The sequence below is a fragment of the Microcebus murinus genome, chromosome 22, assembly GCF_040939455.1.
Source record: "Microcebus murinus isolate Inina chromosome 22, M.murinus_Inina_mat1.0, whole genome shotgun sequence".
Lineage (NCBI taxonomy): Eukaryota > Metazoa > Chordata > Mammalia > Primates > Cheirogaleidae > Microcebus > Microcebus murinus.
In genome coordinates this window covers 26,826,225-26,851,698 of record NC_134125.1, presented here as the reverse complement: position 1 = coordinate 26,851,698, position 25,474 = coordinate 26,826,225, and the positions used below count along the sequence as shown (strand labels likewise).

General features: G+C 49.5%; 2 protein-coding genes across 2 annotated transcripts in view; both read left to right on the top strand.

Annotated features, from left to right (window-relative positions):
* Window positions 1–781: 781 nt before the first annotated feature.
* Window positions 782–7,817, top strand: RTL10 (retrotransposon Gag like 10). The gene is given in 11 exon segments (XM_075996791.1): window positions 782–875; window positions 2,790–3,032; window positions 3,035–3,074; window positions 3,077–3,100; window positions 3,103–3,279; window positions 3,282–3,356; window positions 3,359–3,391; window positions 3,394–3,729; window positions 3,732–3,846; window positions 3,848–3,918; window positions 3,921–7,817. Coding segments are annotated over 10 exon segments (1,194 nt in total). The 5' UTR covers window positions 782–875; window positions 2,790–2,960; the 3' UTR covers window positions 4,172–7,817.
* Window positions 787–25,474, top strand: part of GNB1L (G protein subunit beta 1 like) — a 69,489-nt gene continuing 44,801 nt past the window's right edge. Inside the window, exon 1 of the mRNA XM_020285311.2 lies at window positions 787–875. The gene's annotated coding sequence lies outside the window, so the exon portion shown is untranslated. The remainder of the gene's footprint in view (window positions 876–25,474) is intronic.

Sequence of the window (25,474 nt, the reverse complement as noted above, 5' to 3'; positions counted from 1 at the left end):
CCGCCCGCCTGTGCGCCTGGCGAGAGGCGCGAGGCCAAGGCGGGTTCGCGCACCGGCGCCGGGTGGAGGGGCACTGCGAGGACGCGGCACCCACGGCCCGCAGCACAGCAGCCCTCTGCGCCGGGACCCTCCCCAACGCCCCTGCCCCAGCGCGCAGCTATCCGCGCAGTGACTGCGGGTCAGCCCCTCAGTTCGGGCCCAGGACTCCCAGATCCGAGCGTGGGCACGGTGACACCGTCGGCTGTGGTCGCCTGCGCGCGGGACCGCTCGCGGCCTCGGCGCGGCGCGGGCCTGTGGGCACGCTCCCATCAACCCCCGCGCCAGGCGGCCGCGCTGGCAGCATCTGAGAGCGCATGTGCGGCCACCGCCCCCTACCCCCGCACATGGCGCAGGCGCGGCCCGGCTGGACCGCCCACTCGTGGGCGTGCCCCGAACTTGCGCGGTGGCGGGCTGGGCTGCCGCGCGCACGCTGGGGGCGTGGCCGGGCGACGCTGTCTGGCGCCGAGCGCCGCTGTGCTCCGAGGAGGCGTCGCCTACCTGGGCCCGACGGTCAGTGTGGCCGCGGAGTTCCGCGCGCGCAGGCCCGGGGCTGCGCCCTCCGTTCCTTACCGACCTCCCCGGCCCGTGGAGAGGTGCGCGGACCCTGGCCTGGGTGTCTCGGTCCGCGCGAGGAGTGGGGGAAGGGGGCGCCGGGAACTTGCGGGCCGTTCCTGCGCTCCCGGGAGGTCGCGCCCGCCCCGCCTGGCCTCCTGGGACCCATCTCGTTCCTCACTTTCCAGGTGGCGCTTGGACACTGCCCTCCGAGGGAGGCCCGTCCATCTGGTCTCTGCTGCGGATCCTCGGACCCTCTCCGCGGGCGCCTCGCGTCGCCACAGGTGGGTGGGCTTCTTCCTGTCCCGGGGCCTGGGAGCCCGTGTTTCCTGCATGGCGGTTGCTTGCGGGGCGGGGAGAGCGGGCTTGGCGGTCGGCTGCCCTCGACTTGCCTGGGCTTTGGGCACATTCCAGTCCTGGGGCCCCCGGGTCTCCTCGGAGCAGAGAACGCTGCAGCGTCCAGGCGCTGCGTTGGGCTTTGCGGAGGCGAACACTGGGCTCTGTGGTACCTGCCCCTTAGTAGAGCGCTGTTCAGTCCAGGAGAATGGCCTGAACGCCCCCATTCAGGGGAGCAGGGGAGCCCAACAAACAGATTGACAGATGTGGGAGGCCAGCCCAGGCATAGGAAGGCTCAGGCTGGAGCTGGTGCAGGGGAGCCTGCTCCCTGAGACTGCAGGCACATGGGCAGGGTGACAGCCAGGGTTACAAGTGGGTAGCAGGGCAGAGATCTCGGCAGTGCACTGGCTCCAGGGCATGGAATGTGGTCTTCGTGAAAGGCCTGGTACCTAATCTGGGGCTGCTGCTGGGAGCTGGGGCGGACATCATGGTCACTGCCTTTTTAGAGCTCAGGGAGGGACTGGACTGGATTCCACTAGCACGCTGTCCCATGGGGCACTGCTGCTAGCAGTCCACAGTATATTCTTTTCTTGCAAGTAGTGTGGGAAGCCAGGATGAAAGGCTGAGCTTTCATGCATAAGACACCCCAGAGTGGGGGATGGAACTGAGGAGTTCCAGGATGCTTGGGTTGCAGAGGTAGGTGCCAGTGGCCCTGGCATTTTCGAGTGTTGCAAGCCACCCAAGGATGTGTGGAGAGACCAACATAGCCATTCCTCCCTGGGAGAGCTCACGCCGAGGGGGGTTTGTCTGCAGGGGTGAAGCAGAGGGTTTCGTGGAGGTCATGAGTGGGCCTTTTTTAGCAGAGAGACTGGGGAGGGGGCTAGATTCAGGCTGGTCAGAGTGTGAGATCCCTCAGAGGAGGGCTCCTTGCACTTGAAGAGACCTTTAGCTGTTGATTGTGGAGCCCCTTTGGTGACCAGTGCATGGAGAAGAGGGGGGCCCTCCAGGCCCTTGGCACAGGTGGCTGGAATGGCAGGAGCAGACAGAGACACAGCAAGTAGGATGGCACATTTGGGGGCTAGGCTGTTGGCTGTGGTAGGGACTGAGGGAAGGCGGTGTTTGGGGTGGGGCTGGCATTGCCTGCAGGCAGCTTTCAGAGTTTTGAGAGGTGCATTTTGAAAGCAATTGGGGGAGGGTTGGGAGGCAGCTCCCAGCTTCTGGTGGGCATGCAGGTAGCACCCACCACAGGCCTGGTGCTGGGATCAAAAAGAACCTTATGAGGACCCGGTCTGCATACTTTCCAGTTTGCAGTGTTTAGGGTGGCCAGGAGCCTATGCAGCGGAACTGAAGCATAGTTGATAAATTTGTATGCTGTGTAGTGGTCAAGCCTGTGGTTTCTAGAGCCAGTTTCCGCTGCCTCCACCACTAACTGGTTGGTGTGTGGCTGCAGACAAGTTACTGCACCACTCTGCACCTTGGCAACAAGGATAGTACCATTCTACTATGGGGGAGAGGGGACAGTGGCATAAAGAGAGCACTCAGTGAAAGGTACTACTATTGTCCTAAAATTCCCTGACAGTTCCAGTTGCCCCTTCTCCTGGGATCGACAGTGTCTGTCATTATACCTTGCCCTGGAAATGTCATGGATGGCATTTGCTCGTCTTCTTGGACCTCCTGGGCCAGCCTGTGTCCCCGCTTCCACTCAGAGCTCTTGGTCGGGATCCAGGGTTTGCCTGCTTTCTGTCTCTTGCCAGCTGGTGGTGGTGGTGGGTGGGCCTAGTTCCTGCTCTTCCCTGCCTTGTCTTTGGACAGATTGCCGCAGATGATGGCCTGCGTCTGACGGTCCTCTCATCTCTTCCCAGCTCTCCTGAGGCTGCAGCTGTCAGCTCCCAATCCTCAGCACTTGCCTGGGCCCGTTTACCACGTCTACCACGTGCAGCCGTCCCTGTTCTGTTGAGTCGTGCAAGCTGCTTCTGTCCACACCCCCCTCCCACTGGCTTGCCCCCTGGGGCGGTCTCCCGTCTGCTCCCAGCATGCCCTGTGGGCAGCACCATTGGCAGGGCTCTTGCAGTCCCACCCAGGCAGTGGCCAGATGTGCCAGTGCACACATCCTTGGCAGCAGATGGACTGGGCCTCCTCTGAGGCGGGTGCATCCCCCTTGTGGACCCTTGGATCTAGCTGGGGACCCTGTATGGGTGCACACAACTGTGGAGCAGAAGAGCACAGCTAGTGGCACTCCCAGTGGTAAGCAAACAGAAAGGCGTACCTCAGCTGGGCACATGCCCAGCCCTCAGCCCCTCGGGGTGGACTTCCACTGAGTGCTAGGCTCGGACCCAGGCACCTTGGACGGCACCACTTTTTGGCTCAGCTGGATGGTTACATGTCTTTCTGCTTGGAGCACTACCAGGACAACCTCAGCTGCATCTGTGAGACCTCCGATGCCTGAGAGGTCGCGCCCGGGCGTGGGTAGCCCCTACCTCAATAGGGACCTGCCCCTGCCTGACGATTACGAGCTCTTCTGTCAGGATCTTGAGGAAGTTATTCAGGACCCGAACAGTTTCACTGAGCACCACGCTGCAGTGCCCTGCCCACTGTCCCTGGCCTCAAGCCAGCTGCCGGTGGCCTCGCAGCTGCCCATGGTGAGGCAGTACCTGGCTCTGTTCTCGGAGGCCCTGGCAGTCAACATGGGCAGCCCCCCTAGGCCTGCTCCAGCCACCCCTGCAGTTTCTAGATCCAGCTCTACATCCAGAAATGCTTCAGCCGGGCAGCAGCTCACCAAGGAGCGCACCCCTGGGCCTGAGGAACCCCTGCCCTGCCCAGTTGCACATGCGGCTCAGATCCTGGGCCTGTGGATCCAGCTTTCTCTTGGCCAAAGGAGGCAGCTCCCAAACCTGTTCTACCCTTTCAGGCTCTGCTAAGCCCCTGCTCAGAGACCAGACCCAGCTTGCCCAGGGGGTCCAAAGCCACAGAAAACAGAGGATGTTTCTGAGACTGGGAGGTGTCCATAGGTACCCCGTGGGAGATGGTGGATGCCCCAGCAGCCCCAGGAGAGCCACCATTGTCTCCTGTTTCCCACCTGGTATCCGTGGGTTCTGAACAAGGCCCAGGCAGTGCCCCTTATGACGACGTGGCCTGTGTGGGCAGAGCTCTGTGGTCGCCAGTCAAAACACAGTGGTGTCCCCAGATAATTTCAGATGACCCTAGAGCTGAACAAGGAGGTACACTCGTTTTGGGTCCTGCCTAAAACTGTTGAACACAAACAGCTTTCCCTGTCCCCAGGAGAACCTTGGCCTCTGTGTTGTGCGTTGTCCTCCTGCTCCTGCTCCTGCTGGGTTCTTAGCTGTGTCCTACCCCTCCCAGGGAGTGCCATCTCCCCAGTTTGTTCCCTCTAGGTGAATAGTTCTGTGGGTCAACTCCCATCAGATACTTGCATCTTCTTTTTCACCCCGTCCCCACAAGATAGTCCCTTTGGTGTTTTTCCACACTGGCCAGGACTGGACTGGGCCTGTCACGCCTGCCCTAGATCTGGTGCCTGCACTCCCAACATCTCTGCTCCCTGTGACGTCTGTGCTCCTGGCTAGTAGGCTACCTTGAGAAGATGGCCCCTTTCATCCTCACGTTAGGTGTCAGATGGTGTCTTGGCAGAGAACAGTGCTTCCCTGTGGGTTTACCAGCATCCCTGGCCGGCTGGGAGGTTTGGATGCAGGAAGGTGGGATGCAAGTCCCTTGCCAGGCTCAACTCCAGTTCCCTCTCCTATGTGTTAATGTTCTGGTCTTGCCTGGTTTTCTTCAGAATTGGCACCTCACCCCGCTACTGTGCTGCCTCCCTTATGCGTTTTCTTGCGTTGCTGATTCAGCACTTAAACCCTGGTGACTTGTATTTCCTGGCAGACTGGGGGCCTGGTACACGACTGGTGCTCATTAAATTTGCGTTGTTAGGAGCAGAGGCCTGGCCATGAGTGTCCCGGGTCAGTGTCACAGGTGTGGTGGTTTCTAGTGGGGGGGTTTTACGGATCCAAGGCTCTGATTGCAATTGAGGCTGAATAGGTGGGGGTGGGGTGGAAGTGGCAGTGGGCTTGGCTGATGGGGGGTGGCCTGGAAAACTGACTTCCGAGAGTCATAGGTGAAGTGCGGACTGGGCAGCAGTCCAGAGCTGTGTGGCCCCAACCCAGAGACTGGAATGGAGTAAGACCTGTTCTGCACAAGGTGGGTTTTTTAGTGGAAGCTGAGCATGGAAGGGCAGGAAAAGCGGGTACAGCCACCCCACGTGCAGTGTGCGCCTGCTCAGAGGGGTGCTGAGACTAGAATTTCAAGCCCTTTACATTTTAAATAACACCTTTCTGAAAAGTAGGAAGGAAAAAGTAGAGACTTGAATTGGCAATACAGCCAGTTATTTTAGGAAAAACAGTAGTAAGCAAACATCTGGTAAAACTTTTTCAGAAAAATAGTAATTATTGGGATTATTTTATTTGGTAACTGTTACTAAAAAGAGCTCTGGGTTCGCGTGGTTTTATGTGTATTATTTCAAGGCACAGATGTCTATAAATAACAACAGCTGAAAATCTTGGAACTAGGTGATAGATATGATAGAGTAAGGAAGCTGCGCACAGTCAGAATTCTAGTCGGATGCGAGAAATCCCTGCGCATCCTGGCCCAGCCCTGTGCTTCTGCACGCCTTCTCCAGTCCCATCCCTGCTTCTGTGAGTCGGGATGGGCTGCACCCCTACACCTGTCTCCAGCTATGAGTCTGGCACAGAACACAGAGCCAGTCTCTGGGAGGGACAGCCCAGTCACCCTGCCAGCCTTCACTTCACCTTGTTGGACTGTGCAAGGCTGCCTGCCCTGCTTACGTCTGGGGGCCTGGAATGGACCCCTTCAGCTTGAGCAGGTTGAGAGAGCTGAGTTCCCTTCAGACCCCGTCACATCAGGGCTTTGGGCCTTTTCCTCCCTCAGGCCCCAGGCAGCTCTAGGGATGTGGGTCATGGTCCACTGTGCCTCCGTGAGGGCCAGCTGTGCCGTGTCTGCCCACGCAGGCTCGAGAGCACCTGGGAGAGAGTCAAGGTGACCTGTTTTTTAACTTGGAAAATTGGTCCTATTTATTGTGGTTGGGTTCTCCCCCCCCAAGGAAGGAAGGCAGAGCGTTGCAGCGCCGTGACCAGGTTGCCTGCAGGCTGGGTGTGAGAGAGGACGGGGCTCTGGCCTAGCCTTCCAGACAGGCAGCACACATGGCCTTGCAAAGTGGCTCCGTCACCAGCAGCTGTAGCACCTGCCTTTGGGCAGAGGCTATGACGGAGCTCCTTGGGGGGAAGGCGCCCGGCCCTGCCTGCAACGGGCCTTGGGTTGTTCTCCACTCCCGGCCTGTGCACGTGGGCAGATGAACTGGAGGAGGGCACCCAGGAGGGCAGAGCATGGCGGAGTGAGCCCAGGGCAGGCTGAGCTGCTGGGCCTGCCTTCCAGTTGTGGTGTCTGTCCCTCACTTCCCTTGGAAATACCCGGAGGCTTTATTTCCTGGAGATAGAACACAGTGGGCACTATGACATGGTTTTTAAAGTACCTGTCTCCAAAGAAAATTTTAAAAGAGGAAGTACTGAGGATAGGGTCGCGTGAGATAACTGGAATATTTTATAAAGCTGTGGTAATTAAAGTACTTGGGTGTTGTGGACAGATGAACAGAGAATAGAGAACTTTGAAATAGAGCTAGATAAATATGGGAATTTTGTACATGCTAGAGATGTCATTTCAAATTAATGGGAGTAATTCAGGTAGAGTGACCTTGGATAAAAAACCAAACCAAACAAAAATTAATAGAGGGAAAACAGATCATTCAGTCATGGCAGTTGGAACACCTGGTTGGCCATCTGGAAGACAGTAAAACCAGGTATCCACCTTACTCTTTATACCAGTGTACATTCCAGATGGGTTAGCGACTTCAACACTAAAACATTGTAAAAGTACTATAGGGAAATATGAGCGAATTTTTTTTTTAACTGTGATTCCAGGATTTTTAAAGTTTTAAATGCCCAGAATTGCTGAAGATACAGAGAAGGTTGGCTTTTTTCTGTTGTTAGTGGGAGCGTCAGACCCTATGGTTTGACCGCATGACAGCGAGAGGTGCACTGTGGCCACTTGCGTGTGCGCAGGGGCTGCGAGTGGGGCTCGGAGCAGGACTGGAGCTTGGCTGGGCCTGGCCGCCTCCCCACACAAGCTGGGGGTCCTTGGTGTCTGCTGATCTCTGGGCTGTGAAAATATTAGTTTGTCCTTACAGGGTGGTCAGGGGGTTGAACGTGGACGGTGCCTTGGCTGGGGCCTGGGCCCTCATGCCTGGCTGGTGGGTGCCACTGCGTCGTGGACAGCGGAACTGGACAAGTCCAGAGATCAGCAGTAAGGATCGAGGCAGATAGAGCTGTTCCCTGTGGTGCCGGCCCGCCCGGCCAGATGGCACCACGGTCACAGACCTCTGCCAGCTCAGCAACCCGAGTCGGCACCGCCTGTCTCCTGCCCAGGCCGTGAGTCTTGTGGTGGGCCACGCACCCTCGCCTGCTGCGGCCCTCGGAGCCACCTGACGGGAGCTCCACGTTGATGTGTTTCTCTACACTTGCAGAGGCGGGGGGAGGCCACAGCAGGCCACAAGTGACACTTGTCACTCCACTTACGTCTCTGTGGACAGAGGAAGCCCCAGGGCCACACCTAAGTTCTGTGGGATAAGAGTGAATCGTCCCACGGGGCAGGGCACTCGCGTCGACTGGGGCAAGCAGCCACCCGACGCCATGCCGGTTAGTGCTGTCCTGAGCGCAGGCAGGTGGGCCTGCAGCGGTAGCTGCAGCAAGGTGCCTGTTCCGCTGCCCTGAACAGGCTTAGCGGGCTGGGGCTCAAACGACGGGCATTTCTTTCCTCAGGGCTATGGAGGCCGGAAGTCCAAGACAGAGGTGTGGGCAGGCTGGTCTCTCCTGGGCTTGCAGATGGTGGCCTCCCGTGGCCACCGCCCAGTCTGTGTGTCTGTGTCCCCATCCCTTCTTATAAGGACACCAGGTGTGTTGATTCAGGGCCCACACTATTGACTGCAATTGATTCCCTCGTTAAAGGCCCTATCTGCACATTCTGAGGTACTGGGGTGAGGACTCCAACGTGACAACACTTGGGGGACACAGCTTGGCCCATGACGATGCCCACGGTGGGTCTGTTTGTTTTTATTGTTGCAGTTTTGGACAGTGCACGGTTCTCCGGGCCCAGGGTTCTGGGTCCTGTGCTGAGGCGTGAGGCGACACGCAGGCAGCGCCCAGTGCTGCACACCGCGCTCCTCACGTTTCCAAGTACGGAGCCGTCCTGTATTCCCAAGTTGCAGTGTTTTGCCTTTCACGTTCAGCCCCGAGTCTCCTTGCAAGTGCAGCTGTGTGGTGTGAGGGAGGGGTGTGCTGCCGCCCTCCAGAGGCTGCGGCGGGCAGAGCCCCTCCGCTGGCAGCAGCACACATGTAACGTGAGCAAGAAATAAATTTTTGATGTGTGAAGGCACTGCGTTTGGGGCTTGTGTTTTCCGCAGCACGACCTATTATATCCTGCCCAGTCGGATCCCGTTTCACCTGTTTCCATAGAGGGCAGGTAGCTGCTCCAGCGTGCGCTGCTGGCGCCAGCCTGGCCACAGCGGCCCGTAGGCCTGTGAGGCCTGGTGTGACCCTGCTCATCACCCTAGCTTCATAATCAGTCCTTATAACCACCCCGCCACCGCCTTTGTTCTTCAAATCGTCTTAGCTCGTTTTTTAAAACGCATTTGTTCACAAATGCAAAAGCGGAGAGGGTGGTGTGCTGCAGCCCATGGTGGCCCTTGCCTGGCTCCAGCAGTGGTCAGCGAAGGCCTGGGACAGGCCTTGGGACGCCTTGGCGTTGGGTGGCCTGGCCAGGCACACTCTCTGGGGCAGTGGGAGCCTGCGCTCCCTTAGTTTCTCTCTGGGCCGCAGTGTGCTCTGTGGATGGGCCACAGGATCCCTTTCCTGGGCGTGGGGTGGGGCTGGCCAGAGAAGAGCCTTGGCTTGCGGCTGTCCTCAGGGGCCCCGCAGTGCAGGGCTGGAGCCTGTGGGTGGTGGGTGCTTGTGCACTTGCCAGGTTTCCCTGTCTTCCCGTCGGCAGTGCTGCCACATGGGTGGAGAGGGTCCTCTGACTTCTTCCCCCTCCCACCCCAGTCCTGTCTCTGGACTGCTTATCTGCCTTTAGGGCAGCCCCAGCCCTGGCAGTGCAGGCGGACTGTGGAGGCGTGGCTGTCGGTGCCTGGGACCCGCCCCATCTCAGGAACCCAGAGTGGTGTGCCTCACCAGGGTGGTGTCTTGCATCCTGGGGCTGGGGTATGGTTGTGGGCTGTAGCGACGGGGCCCTTAATCATGGGCTGTGCACATGGGGCCCCCTCAGTGAGGTTGGCCTGCAGCACCCCTGGGTCCAATGCAAGCAGGAGGCTGGCCTTCACCCTCATTTGCGTGTCTGTGGGTGGGCAGCCAGCCTTCTCCGTGGACCAGGCCTCCTGGCGGAGCCCAGAGCAGTACATGGGGATGCCCACACTTGCTGAGAAGCAGCGGATTTTTCTATGTGTTCAGAGGGAATAAAGGCCAGTGGCCCATCGCTGGCTGGGTTCCCACCTCTGCCCGTAACTGCCGAGGGCAGGTTTCCTTCCTGCCATCTTGCCAGGCTCCTTGAGCCCACTCCTAGGTGACGGATGTCCTCAGCTGTGGTGTGGGATGCCTGTTCATGGGGAGACCCCCTGCCCATCCTGCTGCCCTGCAGCCTCACAGCCCTCACCCTGGCATTTCCTCTCGGCTTGGCCACGGCAGCCCACACCCCAGTGCCTGCCAAGAAGTCTGACTTGTAGACTCAGTGCCTGCCTGGCGCCCGAGGCTACAGAAAGGCCTTGCTGACTGGGGCCAACCAGCAGTTTGCTCCTCACACGCTCCAGCCCAGAGGCTTCCAGACATCGTGGAGAAAGATCACCAACTCTCATCCTTGTCTCCGTGAGACCCACTCCTGCCCCAGCCCGGCCTGGCACTGCATGGCAGTTGGTGGCCACGAGGGCTTGAAGTGTTGGTGGAGCCCCTGGCAGGATGGGCTGGCAGGAGGGCTGTGCACCCTCTGCTCGGGCACCGACCATGCCACATGGGCCATGTCCCCAGCACAGGTGACTGGTCTCCGTGACCCTCTTCCTCAAATGCAGTGGGGCCTGTCTGGAAGGGGTGCCACAGCCCAGGTGGGGTGTGTGTCCAGGTGCTTGTTGGGCACCACCCAGCTCGTTGCAGGCCAAGACCTCCCCATGGGGCTGGGGTTGGGCACAGCTTGGCCTCAGCCTGTGCAGAAGTGCTGGTAGTCCACCTGAGGGGCCTGGGTGCTGCCTCCAGGGAGGTGGGTCGTGTCTGCTCCTGGCCAGAGGCTGTGAATCTTAATGGAAGGGCATCCTCCCCCCAGGGGAGCCGGAGTAGTGGTGCCCTGCCCAGCGCAGAGGGCTCTGGCTGCAGAGCAGGTGGCTGTTTCTCTTGGATGGCTTGGGCCCCGGGCGGGGGCAGGTGGCTATCCTTCCTCAGGGCCTAAAGGACTGCAGTGTTCTCAGCTCCACCGTGGAAATCCATGTCTATGATTAGATCTGAATTCTGTTTTCTGTGGTTTCTCCAGCTCACGGGAGATGCCCAGGCCACCCATGAGCTCAGAATAGGGCTCGTGTGGCTGGGGCTCAGCCCCCCACCTCCACCCCTGTTTCCCACCCTCACCTACTGAGTGCAGAGCCTTGCTGGGCCCCAGGCCGAACTGTCAATCAAGGGCAAAGCCTGCCTGCTGGTCCTGGAGATATTCAGGATGCAAGCCTGGGGCACTTTGCCTTCCAGGAAAAGGGGCTGTTGGGGGCGTGTCTCGCCACCCCACCTCTGCACAGAGATTGACTTTGGCAGCCCCAGAGGTGGGCAGTGGCCTGGATTGGGCCCCGCCCACCTGCCTCCCCGAATTCCTCCTGGGATCCTCATCTTTGAAGCCACTGCCTCCCTGCCCGCCTAGGCGCTTCCTAAGGCGGATACTGACAGAGCATTCAATGAATCGAAGGTCGCCAGTCAGGGCGTTGACAGATGCCCAGCCATGATACTATTTCTGATTTAATAACCGAATGGGAGGCTGGCCCTCTGTAATAATTAGGGCTAATTACTGAGGAGGTGTTGACAGACAGGCTGAGAGGAAACAAACTACCTTTATCCTGTGGCTTAGAGTCAGATTACCAGCCCGGTGCTATCTGCCCCTCAGAAAGTAGACGCTTCAATCACTCAGCGAGGCTTCAAAGGGGACAGGGCCCTGACAATGTGCAGGATTTGGAAGGGAGCTATGAAGCGCGCCTTTGACTCAGAGTCGCCAAAGGGAGCCCCATTCCAGAAATGGTTTCTTTGTGAAGTTTGAGTTACCGAGGGCAGGCCTGCTTCCTGCTGCGGGGCGGGGCAGGGGCCGTGGCTGGCCGGAGCTGCTCGGGTCCCTCCAGTCTGGGCCCAGGCCAGGTGATGCCAGCGGTGGCCCCGGGGTCCCAGTAGCCAACCCTGGCAGCAGGGACGGAGCAGGGGGTGCCGTGTGCCCTCCTAGGCCAGGGAGAGTGTCCCGTGCTTTGTGGCCATGAGGGCAGGTAACGGGATGGGGACCTTGAGATCCCAGCAGACTCCTCCCGTCTTCATCTAGAACACATCTTTTCTGCAGCCCTCGTGGCAGGTCTGGCCTCTCCTGGAGGGGGATGTGTCCTTGGGGCTATTTATGGCAGGGCCACCCCTGGGGCCTGGGCATCACTCACCAGGCTGCTCCCACCCCCATCCTGGGCCGAGAGCCAAGGCTGAGGAAGCGATACTAACCGCGGGGCCTCGGTGGGCAGACGGTGCCGGGGACTGAGAAGGGCTGTGGGGGCCGGTGCTGTGCCGTGCCATTTGCCCACTGACTACCTGATCTCACACCCTGCAGAGATGGGGAGGCCTGTGCCCAGACCTGGGCTTCCTGGGGCCACTCTGCCTGTGCTGAGGCGTTTCAGGGTGGGGTGTGCGGGGCCAGGCCAGGCCAGCAAGGACACTGGCCCAGGCTGTGAGCAGGGGCCGGTTCTGAGATTCTGGGCCTTGCTGCTGTCTGCCCTCATCAGACAGGTGGGGACAACGCCACCGAGGCCTCTGCTCAGGACCAGCCTGTCCAGGGAGCTCCTTTCTCGTTCCAGGTGTGGCCTGGAAGGTGCTGGGCAAGCAGGAGGTGGGAGGGAGCCCACCCACCTGCGTGCACCCAAGTGCCCACCCTGGGCCATGTTCCCGCCTGCAGGAGGCCGATTCCGCAGCTGACCCTTGGAAGGACTGTGCTGCTGCCAAGACAGGTTAAGTGCGCCGGGCTGGTGGAGGGCAGTGCTGGGAGACCCACACTCTCTCTTTCCCTGGCACGCTGCTCTGTGTCGTAGAAAGAAGACACCTTTTGGAAGTGACAATGGTGATAGCAGTCATCAGCTCATTTGCTTAGCTGATTCATGACCAGCTCATCCTGGTGGGGGGCACTACTTATGAATTTAAGTCTATATCAGGGCAAAAATAAGACAGTGAATTATTTTAATGGGAGAAACACTTAAAAACTGTCATTCCAGCTAGGCGCCTATAACCCTAGCACTTTGGCAGGCTGAAACAGGAGGATCACTTGAGGCCAAGATTTTGAGACCAACTTGGGCAACATAACAAGACCCTGTCTCTACAGAAACTTTAAAAAAAATTAGTCAGGCATGGTGGCATGCACCTGAAGTCCCAGCTACTCTGGAGGCTGAGGCAGGAGGATCGCTTGGGCCCAGGAGTTTGAGGCTGCAGTAAGCTATGATTGCTCCACTGCACTCCAGCCTGGGTGACAGAGCAAGACCCTGTCTCAAAACAAAATGAAAATTGGCTTTAAGTCTGTTTAAAGTCACCCTGAGTAGAATTAGAAATTGGCTCTAAAATCAGAAACATCTAAGCAGCAGCTGAGTTTTTTATAATATGTTAGTAGTGAATTGAATATCATTAACTGTAGCACAAGAAAAAATAGCACAAAAATATTTCACATGTGCTTTATTTGAAAAATGATCTCCAAGAAGAAGACCAGGAGCGGTGGCCAGGTGTGTTAACCTGTGCACAGCAGTGTGTCTGAACCCTGTCCCTCGTCAGCATCTCACTCTAGCACGACTGACGAGCTGGTATCCATACGCTGTTGGCGGCTCCAGGCCAGACTTTGTTCAAGTTTCCTTAATTTCCCCCCAATTTCCTTGCTCTGTCCCAGGACCCACCGGACTCCCACACTGCGTCTAGTCTCGTGTCTCCCAGGCTTCTCCGGCGGTGGTGACTTGTTAGACCCCCTGCTGTGGATGGCCTGCCGGTTCTGAGGAGCGCTGGCCAGGTGTCTTGTAGACTGCCCCTCAGTTGAGATTTGTCGCCTGTTTTTCTCATGATTAGACTGAGGTTATGGGTTTTGGGAAGAAGGCCACAAAGACAAAGTCCCACAGTTGCACGTCATGTCAGGGGTACACAGCGTCACCGTGTCTGAGCACTGTTGGTGCTGGCCTTGATCGCCTGGTGCAGGTAGCGTTTGTTGTGTCTCTGTTGCACAGTGACTCTTTTTTTCTTGCTTCCCACACTGTGCTCTTAGGAAGTCGCTGCACAGCCCACACTTCCAGGTTGGGGAGTTACGTGCTCCCTCCTTGGGGGTGGAGTGAATCTAGATAAGGTGGAATTCTGTACAGAAGATTTGTTTGTTCTCCTCCATTTGTTTATTTACTCAATCATTTCTTTGCCCCAGTGTGGACTCGTGGTTGTTGTATTATTAGTGTTCCCTGTCTACCTGCAGTTTCAGTTTCCTCCATCAACCCAGGTCTAAGGATTGGTGAGTACAGTGTGAGAAGGTATTTTGAGAGAGAGTATTTTGAGAGTTATTCACACAACTTCTACTACAGTATGTTTTTATAATTTGTCATTTTAGTGTAATTGTTAATCTCTTACTGTGTCTAGCTTAGAAATTAAATTTTATCATAGGTATGTGTGTACAGTATATTATCTGCAGTTTTAGGCATCCACCGGGTATGTGTTCTCTTGGAACACATACCCCGAGAATAAAGGGGGAACTACTATATTATTGATGTTATTATATGCACTTAGAGTGAGTCTTAACACTTGTCTATGCTAACAGCACCACAATCAGGATCCAGAAAACTGCTCATTCTCTGAAAACCTTACCCTCAGGCTAGATGTGGTGGCTCACACCTGTAATAGTAGCACTCTGGGAGGCCAAGGTGGGAGGATTGCTTGACGCCAGGAGTTAGAGACCAGCTTGAACAGGAGCCAAGACCCCATCTCTATAAGAATAGAAATATTAGCCAGGTGTGGTGGCCCACGTCTGTAGTCCCAGCTACTTGGGAGGCTGAGGCAGGGGGATCGCTTGAGCCCAGGAGTTTGAGGTTCCTGTGAGCTATGATGTTGCCCCTGCACTCCAGCCCAGGCGACAGCAAGATTCTATTTCAAAACAAAACCAAACAAAACAAAAATCCCTCCCCGTTGCTGCCTTTTGGCAGTGAGCCCCTACTCCTCTCCAGACCCTTGGCAGCCACCAATCTGTCCTTGGTACCTATACTTTTTCCCTTTCCAGGACACCATATAAATAGAATCATATAACTTGTAGCATTTTGCTGGACATAATTCTCTGGAGGCTCATCCCCAGTGTTGCATTTATCAGTAGTTCCTTCTTATGGTTGAATACTATTCTGTTCACCCGTGGATGATCACTTGGATTAATTTCTGTTTGGGAGATTAATTTTACATGTTTCAATTTTGGGTGATGAGTTATAACTACCGTACACATTCAGGTACATGTTTTTGTTTGCATGTAAGTTTTTATTTCTCTAGAATAAATAAGCAGAAGTAGGATTGTTGGGTAATATACAAGCATATTTAATTTTATAAGAAACTACCAAACTGTTTTCCACAGTGCTTGCACTCTTTTGAGTTCTCCCGTAGATGGGAGTTCCAGTTACTCCACATTCTTGTCAGCACTTGGTTTTGTCAGTTTTTTCCCTTCTTAATTTTGGCCACTGTCGTAGATATTTCCCTGGGGGTTTAATTTCATTCTCTAATGGTTAATGATGTTGAGCATCTTGTGTTTACCTGTTATCTCTACATCCTCGTAGGTGGAGCCTCTGTTCATATCTTTTGTGCATTTTTAATTGCTGTCAAGTTTTTTTTAATGAGATTTAATTCATAGACAATAAACTGCACATATGTCAAGTGGACAGTTTGACATGCTCAAGACAGTGAATTTGTCCATTGTCCCGAAAGTTTCCTCCTATCCCTTTGTGTGCCTCTCTCCTCCCGTTTCCTGCTCTTCCTTTCTCCAGATTCTCACTCATTCTCACTTACACAGATTCTCACTCAGTCTCACTTCTCTAGGGCAGTTTGCATTTCCCAGAATTTTATATAAATAGAATCACAGTATTTATTGTCTTTTTCTGGCTTCTTTCACTCAACATGATTTTTTTTTTTTTTTTGAGATTCATTCATGTTGAAGCATGTATCAGTACTTCCTATGTTTTTATTGTCAAAGATGGATATATTCCATTGTGTGGATCTACCCCTGTTTGTTCAGCTGTTGATGGATGTTTGGGTTGTTTCCAGTTTGGGGCTGTTTTTTAAAGTGGCCAAACTTTGTTCCAAAGTGGTTGTACCACTTTATAATCCTGTGAGCAGTGTATGAGTTGCAGTTGCTTCACAAACTTTCCAACAGTTAGAAGGGTTAGTCTTTTTTAATTTTAACCATTCTAATAAGTATATGGTAACATTTTATTTTGGTTTTAATTTGTGTTTCTCTACTGACCAAAGATGTTGAGATGTTTTCATATCTTTATTTTCCATTTGCATATCTTCTTTGGTGAAGTGTTTCTTCAAATCTTTTGCCCATTTTAAATTGTTTTTTTTTTGAGACAGAGTCTCGCTTTGTTGCCCAGGCTAGAGTGAGTGCCGTGGCGTCCTAGCTCACAGCAACCTCAAACTCCTGGGCTCGAGTGATCCTTCTGCCTCAGCCTCCCGGGTAGCTGGGACTACAGGCATGCGCCACCATGCCCGGCTAATTTTTTATATATATATCAGTTGGCCAATTAATTTCTTTCTATTTATAGTAGAGACGGGGTCTCGCTCTTGATCAGGCTGGTTTTGAACTCCTGACCTTGAGCAATCCGCCCGCCTCGGCCTCCCAAGAGCTAGGATTACAGGCGTGAGCCACAGCGCCCGGCCTAAATTGTTTTATTTTTGTTTGTTTTCTTACTAAATTTTGAAAATTCTTTATATATTTATTATGTAAGTTCTTTGGCAGGTACATGATTTGAAAATATTTTCTCTCTGTCTATAGATTGTCTTTTTATTTTCTTAATAGTGTCTTTCAAAGAGCAGCAGTCTCTAATTTTGTTGAAGTTAATTTAATTAATTTTTTCTCCTATGGATTAGACTTATTGAGAGCTTTTTAAAAATTATGAATGGTTATTGAATTTTGCTCAGTACCTTTCCTGTATCAATTGATATGATCTGTGGTTTTTCTTTAGTGTGTTAATATGATGGTTTACATTAATTGCTTTTTGAATACTAAATCAACTTTGCCTTCCTGAGATAAACTCCAGTTGATCATATTATATTCTTGTTATGTATTGTTGGCTTTGATTTGCTATCTTTTGAGGATTTTTATATCTATATTCATAAGGGATATTGATTTGTGGTTTTCTTCTCTTGTACTACTTTTGTTTTGGTATTAGGGTAGTGCCTAGCCTCATAAAATTTGTTAGGATGTGTTTTCTTTTTTTTTCTGTTTTCTGGAAGAAAGAAATTATGTAGAACTAGTAATTTCTGTAAATGTGTGGTAGAATTTGCCAGTGAAGTCATATGGGTTGGAGATTTTTTTCTCAAGGATTTAAACTAAAAATGTGATTCCTTCCATCAATATAGGACTATTCAGGTCACCTCTTTCCTCACGTCTGTGGCTTTCAACTTTCATTTCGTTTCAGCTGAATTGTTTGTGTGCAATGAGTTGTTCATGTATTTCCTTATTATACTTCTGGTGTCTGTAGTGATAACTCTTCTTTAATTATTATAATTTGTTACTTTTATCTTTTTATTGTTGTCAGTTCAGTTAGAGATTTATCAAAGAATCAAACTCTGGTTTTGTTTATTTTCTCTTGTGTTTTACTAGTCTCTATTTTATTTTTGCTCTAATCTTATTATTCCTTCCTCCTGCTTGCTTTAGGCTTATTTTGTTCCTCTATTTCCAGTTTCTTAAAGTAGAAGTCAGGTCATTAATTTGGAGAACTTTCTTCTTGTCTAATGTACGCCTTTAATGCTGTAAAGTTTCCTCTAAGCATTGCTTTAGCTGCATCCTGCAAGTTTTGATATGCTGTGTTTTTATTTTTATTTGGTTTAGAATATTTTCTAATTCTCTTAAGACTCCTTTTTTGATTATGTAGAAGAGTGTTATTGGAGGTGTGAGGTTGGCTTGAGGCCAGGAGTTTGAGACCAGCCTGGGCAAAATAGCGAGCCCCCGTCTCTACAAAAAACTTAAAAATCAGCCGTGTGTGGTGACGTGTTGTCTCAGCTACTCAGGAGGCTGAGGCGAGAGGATCATTTGAGCCCAGGAGTTCCAGGCTGCAGTGAGCTATGATGGTGCCACTGCACTCCAGCCTGGACTCTGTCTCTAAAAAAAAAAAATAATAAAAGTGTTGTTTAATTTCCAAATATTTGGAGATTTTCCAGTTATCGTTCTGTTATTGGTTTCCAGTTTAATTCCATGTGATCAGAGAACTTACTTTGTATGCTTTGGGTTCTCATACATTTTTTAAGGTTTGTTTTATAACTCAGAAAATGGTCTGTCTTTTTTTTTTTTTTGAGACAGAGTCTCACTTTGTTGCCCAGGCTAGAGTGAGTACCATGGTGTCAGCCTAGCTCACAGCAACCTCAAACTCCTGGGCTCAAGAGATCCTTCTTCCTCAGCCTCCCGAGTAGCTGGGACTACAGGCATGCACCACCATGCCCGGCTAATTTTTTTTATATATATATATTTTTAGTTGGTCAATTAATTTCTTCCTATTTTTAGTAGAGACGGGGTCTCACTCAGGCTGATTTCGAACTCCTAACCTCGGGCAATCCTCCCGCCTCAGCCTCCCAGAGTGCTAGGATTATGGGCATGAGGCACCATGCCCGGCCTCTTCATGCATTTTGAAGTTCTGTTGTTAGCCACATACATTTACAACTTTTGTATCTTCTTTATGAATGGATGCCCTTTGTCATTATGTCTCTTTTTTGTCCCTGATAATGGTCCTTGTTCTGAGGTCTACTTTGTCCAATATTAATATATCCACTCCAGTTTCTTTTATTATATGTATAGCATATCTTTTTAATCTATCAATATTTTTATGTTTAAGGTGGATTTCTTCTAGGTAGCTTACAGTTGGGTCTTTTTTTAAAAAAAAAATAGCTTGTAGTTGGATCTTTGTTTTTGAGACAGTCTCACTCTGTTGCCTGGGCTAGAGTGCTACGGCGTTAGCCTAGCTCACAGCAACCTCAAACTCCTGGGCTCAATTGATCCTTCTGCCTCAGCCTCCCGAGTAGCTGGGACTACAGGCATGCACCACCATGCCTGGCTAATTTATATATGTATGTGTGTGTGTGTGTGTGTGTGTGTGTGTGTGTGTGTATTTTAGTTGTCCAGCTAATTTCTTTCTATTTTTTTAGTGGAGATGGGATCTCACTCTTGTTCAGGCTGGTCTCTAACTCTTGAGCTCAAACGATCCTCCCACCTTGGCCTCCCAGAGGGCTACGATTATAGGCATGAGCCACCATATCCGGGCTGTAGTTGGATCTTGTAGTTAACATGATGAGAACATTTACATTTATTGTAATCTTTGATATGGTTCTACTTAGGTCCACTACTTGTTGTCTTCTCTTTTTCCTGTCTTCTGTTTTGTTCCTGTGTCCCGTTTTTCCTGCCTTCTTTTGAATTATTTGAATATTTTCAAATATTCTGTTTTAATTTTTGAATTGGCTTTTTGGCTATATCTCTTTATATTATGTTTTTAATGGTTGCTGTAAGGATTATACTGTACATACTTAACCCTTCATAGTCTTGGAGTTAATATTTTTTCCATTTCAAGTAAAATACAGAAGCACAGCCATATAGGTCCCCTTACCCTCTCACTTTTATGTTACAGCTGTCATATTGAAAATCTCAACAATGTTATAATTTTAACAATCATGTATATTCACTTAAGAGGTGAAAATTAGGGCTGGACGCGGTGGCTGAGGCCTGTAGTACCAGCTGCTTGGGAAGCTGAGGCAGGAGGATCACTTGAGGTCAGGAGTTCAAGACCAGCCTAAGCAAGGGTGAGACCCTTTCTCTAAAAAAATTAGAAAAATCAGCTGGGCATGGTGGCACATGCCTGTAGTCCCAGCTACTCAGGAGGCTGAGGCAGGAGATTCACTTTAGCCTAGGAATTTTGTTCCGGCAAGTGTACAGCAAGTGTAACAGCAAGTGCAGAAGCAAATGTTAACAGTGACTGACCAGGGAAAGAACCGAGCAGCACACAGAGGGTCAGAGAATCAGCCTTTATTCCGCCGGCGGGCTCAGAGAGGCATGCCAACAATTCTGAGCACCGCCTTCCTTGTTCTCCTCCAGTTTTATACACTTGGTGGGATTCAAAAAGCATCCAATCAGCAACAAGCTTTAATATACAATCAGCAACATACTTTAACATCCAATCAGCAACAAGCTTTAATATCCAGTCAGCAACAAGCTTTAATATACAATCAGCAGTGACACTTTATTTGGAACCAGGAAAAACCTCGTATAGCCAAAGCAATCTTAAGTATGAAGAATAAACTGGGTGGCATCAGTCTTCCTGACTTCAAACTTTACTATAAAGCAATAATACTTAAATCAGCCTGGTACTGGCACAAGAACAGAAGCATCGATATCTGCAATAGATCTGGGTTACCAGAGATGAAACCATCAGTATACGGCAACCTAATATTTGATAAAGAAGACAAAAATATACAATGGGGAAAAGAATCCCTCTTCAATAAATGGTGCTGGGAAAACTGGTTAGCTATATGCAGAAGATGGAAACAAGATCCATATCTCCCACCTTTTACAAAAATTCACTCAAGATGGATAACAGACTTAAACCTAAGGCATGAAACCTTAAGAATCCTAGAAGAAGACATTGGGAAAACCCTAGCAGACATTGGTCTAGGCAAAGAATTTTTGAGGAAGAGCCCCAAGGCAATCACCGCTACATCAAAAATAAACAAATGGATCTCATCAAATTAAAAAGTTTCTACAAGCTAAGGACACCATCATTAGAGCAAATAGACAACCCACAGAGTGGGAGAAAATATTTGCTCTCTACACTTCTGATAAAGGCCTAAATAACAAGAATCTATCTAGAACTTAAAAGAATAAACAAGAAAAAATCAAACAATCCCATCAAGAAATGGGCAATGGAAATGAACAGAAATTTCTCCAAAGCAGACAGAATAATGGCCTGCAAACATATAAAAAAATGCTCAACTTCTCTAATCATCAGAGAAATGCAAATCAAAACCACAATGAGATACCATCTAACACCAGTGAAAATGGCTTGTATCAAGAAATCCCAAAACAACAAATGCTGGTGAGGATGTGGAGAGACAGGAGCACTCCTACACTGCCGGTGGGACTGCAAATTAGTGCAACCTCTGTGGAAAAGAATATGGAGATACCTCAAACAGCTAGATATAGAAATACCGTTCGACCCAGCAATAGCATTGTTGGGCATCTACCCCAAAGAGCATAAGACATTCTACTATAAAGACATCTGCACCCGAATGTTTATGGCAGCACAATTCACTATTGCAAGATCATGGAAACAACCCAAGTGTCTGTCAATTCACGAGTGGATAACTAAAATTTGGTATATGCTCACAATGGAATACTATTCAATTCTAAGCAATGACAGTGAGCTAGCACCATTTATGCTATCCTGCATTAAGCTTAAACCCGTTATCCAAAGTGAGGTGACACAAGATCAAGAAAATGGGCTCCACATCTACTCGCCATCAAATTGGTACTGACTGATTAAAACTATGATGTTCAAATGGTGATAGTGCCCACTAGGGTTTGGGGGAGGGGGAGATACATCTTAGGGTTGTGGTGAGCATAGTGACGGGGGAGGGAATACTTCTGACCCTTCCAAGGGAAAGGCAAAGATATACAATGTAACCCAAAGGTTAAAAAAAAGGGAAAAAAATAAACAAACTTTTATCGGGTGGTGGGCAAATGGGAGGGGGGAGGAGGGGAAGAATTTACACTTACAGAATAGGTGTGATGCGCACCACCTGGGGGTAGGACACACTTGATGTTTTGGTAAGGCGGGGGGTTGGAGGGAGGGTGGAGGAATGGCAGGGGCAATATATGTAACCCTAACAATATTTGTACCCCCATAATATGAAAAAAAATATATATATATATACACAATCAGCAGTGAGTTCAGCCATGGGGTCCTGGGGTGGTGGTTTTTCCCTATCAATTTGAGGCTACAGTGAGCTATGATGATGACACTGCACTCTAGCTGGGGTAACAGAACAAGTCTCTGACTTAAAACAAAAAAAATAGGTGAAAATTGTTTTTTAGATTTACTTAGATATTTACCATTTCTTTTCATCTACCTTCTTGAAGTTCCACGTTTCTTTCTGGTATCATTTCTTTTGAACCTGAAGAACTACCTTTAGCATTTCTTTCTTTTTTTCTTTCTTTCTTTCCTTCCTTCCTTCCTTCCTTCCTTCCTTCCTTCCTTCCTTCCTTCCTTCCTTCCTTCCTTCCTTCCTTCCTTCCTTCCTTCCTTCCTTCCTTCCTTCCTTCCTTCCTCTCTCTTCCTCTCTTTCTCTCTCTCTCTCTCTCCTCTCTCTCTCTTCTTTTCTTTCTTTCTTTTTTTTTTTTTTTTTTTTTTTTGACAGAGTCTTGCTTTGTTGCCCAGGCTAGAGTGAGTGCCGTGGCGTCAGCCTAGCTCACAGCAACCTCAAACTCCTGGGCTCAAGCAGTCCTGCTGCCTCAGCCTCCTGAGTAGCTGGGACTACAGGCTTGTGCCACCATGCCCGGCTAATTGTTTTTTTCTATATATATTAGTTGACCAATTAATTTCTTTCTATTTATAATAGAGACGGGGTCTCACTCTTGCTCAGGCTGGTTTCGAACTCCTGACCTGAGCAGTCCTCCCTCCTCGGCCTCCCAGAGTGCTAGGATTACAGGCGTGAGCCACTGCGCCCTGCCTTTAGCATTTCTTTTAGTGCACATTTGCTAGCAAGAAATTCTCTTGGTTTTCCCTCATCTGAGTATATTTTTAGTTTATCTTCATTTCCCAAAAGATAATTTATTGGTTATAGAGTTCTGCAAAGTACTTTAATGAGGATATTTCACTGCCTCTTGGCCTCCATGGTTTCATTGTTATTTTCAGCAGCGTATGATATGTTTGAATGTGGTTTCTCTTCATTTATCTTGTTTATGGTTCATTGAGTTCTTGAATGTATAAATTTTTGTCTTTTCCTAAAAATGCGAAGTTTTAGGCATTATTTATCCAATTAATTTTTTTGCTGTGATCTCTTTCTTCTATTTCTTGGACTTCACTGGCCCGACCATTAGACCTTTTGTTATTCCACAAGACCCTAATGCTCTAATCACTCATTTTCATCTTTTTTCCTTTCTGATCTTCTATTGAATAATTTCTTCTGCTCAGTCTTCATGTTTATTCAGTCATCTCCCATTATCATTTATTTTTGGTTTCAGATACTGTGTTATTCAGTTCTGAAATTTCTACCTATTTGATTAAAAAAAAAAAAATTTCTCCACTGAGAACTTCTTTGCCTCCATTGCTTTTGAGTGTGTCTACCTCTAGCTCATGGAGCACCAGCATAAAACTGCTTTAAAATTTTCTTACCTGGTATTTCCAACATCTGATTCATCTTAGGGTTGGCATCTGTAAATTGTCTTTTCCCTTTAGAATTGGTGTCATTTTCCTGGTTCTTCATGTGTCGACTAATTTTGTTTTTGTTTGTTTTTTAGTTGGTCAATTAATTTCTTTCTATTTTTAGTAGAGACAGGGTCTCGCTCAAGCTGGTTTCGAACTCCTGACCTTGAGCGATCCTCCCTCCTCGGCCTCCCAGAGTGCTAGGATTACAGGCCTTCGACTAATTTTGGATTGTGCCCTAGACATATCCTGGATCGCACGAGGTCCGGGGAGGAGGCGGAGCGCTGTGCTACAGGCAGTCGGCCCTGTGAGATCTGCCCTGCGGGTTCTGTCCTGCCCTCCGTGTGCTGCGCTCTCGCTCTCAGTTCCATTTGCAGAGCTTTGGACCTGTTGCTTTGGTTCTGTCCCTCACATCAGCCACTCAGAGCTCAGTCTGACACTTGAGTGATGGTTTAAATCTTAGTTCTCACAGCTCGTGCTGCCTACGGTTAAGCTTGTGTAGGTACAGTTGAGCGGTGAGCGTGGGGCTTTGTGGATCCATTCACAGAATTAGGGGGCCTTTTCTTCAGCACTCCTCACACTGCAGTCCCCACCCACCATCCACTCACCCTTGCTGTCCTGCAGGGTCCCCTCTCCTTGGTTCCTCTGGCCACAGACCAGGATTCTCCGTGGTCGCCTGTCCCAGCAGCTCTGTGTCCAGGCCCATCCCTGGGGCAGCACCAAGAGAGAGAGGGGACCCTGGATGTCACCTGACATCCTCTGGATCACAGCAGGCCTCTTTCTCTGACCTCTATCCAGAAATTTGGAGCTTCTGCCTAAGTTTAAGCCACTGTTGCCTTAAAGCTATGCAGCCAGGGCCCACCTGCAAGGCAATGCCCCAAGACACACAAAAAATAACCTAGGAAGCTCATTCCCATCTATTAATAGTTCACTTCCTTAGGCTTTTGTTTACCTCCAAAATCTGGCTGCTGTTGGACACGTTTTAGTTTGCAGGTAATTGCATTTTATACTTTGTCTGGAGTTTTTAGTTGCAGTTGGCCTGAGAAAGAGGCTGTAGTGAGCTCACTCTTCATGCTGCCACAACCAGAAGCTTCTCAGTGTAGTTTTCATTGCGTTTCTCCATGAGGGAGGCTGAGGTTGAACATCTTTTCTCATGTTTAAAGGCATTTTCATAGCTCTTCCTGTGAATTGTCTATTAGGTCTTTCACCCATTTTTCTCTTGGGTCTTTAGTCTTTTGTTAATTTTGAAAAGTTTATATATATTTTAAAGCTACTATGTTTTTAATCTCTTTTGATATTCAAAAGCTAAAATTTTTAATTTTTTGTATGTAGTCAGAATTATTAATTTTTCTTTTACTACATCTAAATTTTGAGTCATAGCAAACCTTACCTACCACCAAGTCGTAAAGTAGTTCTCCCACATTTTCCTCTGGTGTTTGGATGGTTGTTTTTTACACATGGATCCCAGATCCACTTGGAGTTTGTCCTCATGTGTGGTATTCTCATACGTTTCACTGCAAGATATGGATCTGATTTTATCATTTTCCAAATGGCTAACCAGTTGTCCCGATAATACCTGTTAAAAAGCCCACTTTGTCCCAGTGGTGTGAGATACCATCTCTTTTATACATTAAACTCCCACATGTACTTGAGTTTATTTCTGGCTTTCTGTTTCACTGATCTGTCCAAACAGCAGTGTCCTATTTGTAATCTTTTTTTTTTTTTTTCTTTCTTTTAGCTAACTACAGTGAAAATGAACTATTTGTAATCTTAAAGACTCTAGTACATTTTAGTATCTGCTAGGGCTAACTTCTTTTAGATGTTTTTTCCCTGTATTTATCTGGGTATTCTGTATTTTTAATCATGTGAATTTTAGTATCAACTCATCTAACTCCATAAAGAAGCTTGCCAGTGTTTTATATTGGAGTTCTGTTAAATTTATACATTAACTTGCGGAGATGAGACATCTTTATGTTGATGTTGGATTGTCTTAACCAAGAACAAAGGGTCCTTTTTCCTTTTTTCAAGTCTACTTTTGTGTCTTTCAGAAGTATTGAAAACATTCTTCATGTAGGTTTTGCAATTTTTTTTTGGTCAAATTTATTCTTAAGTATTTTATCTTGTTTGTTATAAATGATATTTTCTCTAAACAGTTATTGTTTGTGTACATAGAGATAAATTCTCTATGTTAATTTTATATCTTGCCACCATATTGAAGTTTTTTTATTACTTGATTCTGTTTTATCACTGATCACCTAGAGCTTTTTATATATACTGTCGTATCATCTGGAAGATAGTTTTTTGTTTTGTTTTTTAGAGATGGTGATCTCGCTGTGTTGCCCGGGTTAGAGTGTAGGGACTATTCACAAACTCCTGGACTCAAGTGATCCTCCTGCCTTAGCCTCCCTGGTAGCTGGGACAACCCAAGTGCACCACCATGGCCAACTTGAAGATTATTTAATGTGTTCTTTTCCAATCACATGCCTCTACTTAATTTTTCTTTATAATAAGCCAAACCTTATTAGAGGTTTGGCTTAAACC